The 3,340-nt window shown below is 49.8% G+C and overlaps 1 protein-coding gene across 1 annotated transcript in view; it reads left to right on the top strand.

The window, feature by feature from the left end:
• Window positions 1–3,114, top strand: part of LOC104532412 (tubulin--tyrosine ligase) — a gene marked incomplete at both ends in the record, with an annotated part of 12,477 nt that extends 9,363 nt beyond the window's left edge. Inside the window, one exon of the mRNA XM_010177614.1 lies at window positions 2,998–3,114. Within this exon, the coding sequence (XP_010175916.1) occupies window positions 2,998–3,114 (117 nt within the window). The remainder of the gene's footprint in view (window positions 1–2,997) is intronic.
• Window positions 3,115–3,340: the final 226 nt, after the last annotated feature.

Below are 3,340 nucleotides of genomic sequence, written 5' to 3'. Positions count from 1 at the left end.
GCCTCTGCTGTGCACAAAGGAGAGACTGCGCCTGTCGGGTCAGCACAGTTCGGTGGCTTATCTCAGTATCATGCCAAAAAGTGAGAGGGACAGGCTTCCGATTTTCTGGGAAATCATGGGGAAAATCAACAGAACAGGCATCCACCCAGAGCTGTGATGAGCCGGAGCTGCTCAGGTAACACTGCCTGCACTCACCAAAATCCTCTTCAGAAACAGCTCTTGTGACTTTGGTATCTGAAACAAATCTCTCTGGGAGAACAACAAAACCTTAAAATGAAAACCCAACAGGGATACTCTGATACTGTATTAGCTTCTCTTTTTCTATAGAGATAATGTTGGGTTTTTTAAGGGAATTGAGCGAAAAGAACGATGATCTTCTGGGACATCGTGGCTGGGAAGTTGTCCTCCTCCCGCTGTGTTTCTTCTTTCCTCACCTACTGCATCTTTAGTGCCTTAGCTCAGCTCCAAATAGGTGACTCCTTTCCTTTATTCCTGCTCTGTGACATAGAAAGGAGTAAGCTCTCTTGCATCGCGGGATGCCTAAAACCAGGAACACCAAGAATATGGTTTCCTTAGGTCATTTTCTAAGCTGGTTGGCTGAACACCCAGCAATGGCTGGCAAAAGGGTGCTGAACTGCAAGTGGGGAATTAAGCCAAGCAAGGAAGGCAATTTTTCAATTTTTTTTTTATTTATAGCTATTCCTTTTCCTCATGAGATTTGAATCAGTGTCCGTCCCAGCCAGTGATGCAGTTGGATTCTGTAAGAGGTAGAGAGACCCCCTCAGGGCTCACCGGCAGGCGGTAGGATTTCTAGCATCACTTTTGTGCTCAGAATGTTTCAAATAGCAGAAACCTGATCTCAGTCTCTTCTGAGACACTGCAGTGAATTTAGGCTCTTCTCTCAGCTTTCACCTTCATACTTGAATCTGAAACCTTTCAACCCAAATGATTTTTATCCCGTTTGATCCAGCCAATTTTATTCTCCTCCATTTGACAAATATTGCAATTTTTCTGCCCTAAACAGAGTCCATGACTTGGTCCCAGCTAGGGCAAATGTGGGCGAGGTTTTGTAGACCAGGAGAGAGATTCCTTGTGTATAGGTTTGCCCATACAGCTGGGAAGGCAGGTGTTTTGGGGAGGAGGGGAGGTGAAATTCCTTGAGATCCCTGAATTTCAGAGCTATTTTTAATATAACCTAAATCCCTGGCCTATTGCCCACCCTGTGAAGTGTATCTGAATGTTTGGCGTGAGCCCAGCACATCCCTGCTCAGCTGGGGCTCTTTGCAGAGCACAGTGGCACTTGTGACAGTGATGGGCTTTGGCAGGGTGTTCAGGGCTGTGTTCTGCTGCCTTTGGCAGGGAGAGATGGTTGGCACCGACAGAAACTGGTTCCTGTTATGTAAAACAAAGAGGAGGAGACTGCAGATGTTACAAGATTCTGGCTGCTTGTCTGTAACGGGAAGTGAATCCAGCAATCCATGGGATTTCTGCCTCCCTCGGAAGATCCTGGCACTTCAGCATGCTCATCTCTGCTTGTGATGGAGATGTCAGAGGTCTTCGTGCCAGTAGATGATGCTGGCACCTTTCTGTGGGCAGGACCGAGGTGCCCAGGCCTTCTTGGAGTGATGCATTTTGATTGTGATGTCATGGGATGGACATTTGTCACGACCTGCGAGTGCTTAGCAAAACCCTACGGAAGCATCGCCCAGAGGGCACATCCCAAAGAGACTCTGAAGTTGTCAGCGTGGATCTGCATCAGCAGGGGCTGTGGAGAGCACAGGGTGCATGCTGAGCAGTGGTGGGGAGCAGGAGCTGCGTGAAAAGGGGGCTGTGGCTTCATTCCCCTGCACCACAGGTGCTGCTGGTGGCTTCGCTGCCATGGAGACCCTGAGGGCCAGGTCTGGTCTCTGGATTTGGGCTTTGTGGGTGTTCAGGAGAGGGACCGTGGAGGCGTCAGTTTGTGGGATGGGAAGCACTAGGTGATGAGCTGGGAGAGGGGTGTGGGGAAGAACTGGTTGGGTTTTTTAACCTTATGGTAGCACATAGGTGTCAAAACTTCACTGCAGGTCAGGTAAAACGTGGTAACACTCCAAGGTAAAATATAGGCTGTAACATTAGTTACTCAACTTGCAAAGTTCACCACATCTCCATTGGCACTTTCACATTAGCTCATGTGAGCTTAAAAATTACCCCTCTTTGCCCAGCAAAGGGAAGATCTGACAGCAGTCACTCTGGTCCAGGATGTGCCTGAGGTGACAGAGGAGACATTGGGCTCTCACCACCTCTGGGGCAGATGACAGCAGAGTGCAAAGCGCGAGGAGAAAATTTTCCCCCCAGCTATTTTTGCTGCTCAGCTGAAAGTGGGGCTTCAACTTTATGGTAGAGCCATGACCAGGCAATGCAGCTCTTCACACTCTGCCTGTCCAGCTGGGCTGGAGGGAGATAGTGATTCGGGGACATTGGTTTGTTTGCTGAATTTTTCTGAAATAAGCAACAGCCTCTGGAGGAAAAGAGCAGGTATCATGTGGATTTACCAGCTGCCCTCAGAGTGCTCCCCGAGGTAAAGCACAGGGGGTAAATGATAACAGACAGAGAGTGCAGCACCTGAAGTCTTGCCCAAAGCATTAGCAGAGGATGTGTGTGTGGCTGAGGCCTGAGCTCGGCAGCTGTGGGTGCACCTTGCAAGTGATGCTCACAAGCCCTTGTGAGACTTGTGTTTGTTTCTTTTTTTTAGGAATACACAACAATAAATGTTTTCTAGCTTATTTCACCTAAAAGGTCAATAGAGAAGGTCTTACTCTCTTCCCTGAGCTTTCACAAAGGATGGTGGTGGGTTTCCAGAAGATGCCCACCATACTGCAGAATGTCTCTTGAGTTGTATCCCTTCATGTCGTGGAGGATTTCAGGCCCAGCTGCTCTGGCTGCATTTTCCAGTAGAGTCTGGTCCTGCTGGACTCTGGGTTTCAGGTAACTCCCATGTGGCTTGTCTCACACCAGGTCAGTCGTGATGACCATGCAACAGCTGTTGTGCTCCTGCCAAAGTCCAGTGGCTGGCCACAGCCCACAGAAAATGCCGGAGAAGTCCAAGAAAGGCTCAAAAGCTGCTTCATCCAGGTGAGCTGGCTGTGACCAGCGCCTTTCAACACTGCTTGCATGTCCCTGCTCCCAGCGTTTCTTGTTCTCCATGTGCAGCTCTCTCCCAGGAGAGCAACGCTGTGCTGTGTGTAGGCTCATAACCACATCTCGTGGCCGGTGTCCACTATGGGCAGCCCTCAGAAGACCCTGGTAGGGAGAGGGTGGTGGGCTACGTATGGCGCTGGCAGCCTGCCGGGCTCCGGCT

This window comes from Antrostomus carolinensis, unplaced genomic scaffold (genome assembly GCF_000700745.2).
Source record: "Antrostomus carolinensis isolate BGI_N321 unplaced genomic scaffold, ASM70074v2 scaffold46971, whole genome shotgun sequence".
In the NCBI taxonomy this organism is placed as follows: domain Eukaryota; kingdom Metazoa; phylum Chordata; class Aves; order Caprimulgiformes; family Caprimulgidae; genus Antrostomus; species Antrostomus carolinensis.
Note: the sequence above shows the minus strand (reverse complement) of the source record. Positions and strands in the feature narration are given on the sequence as shown.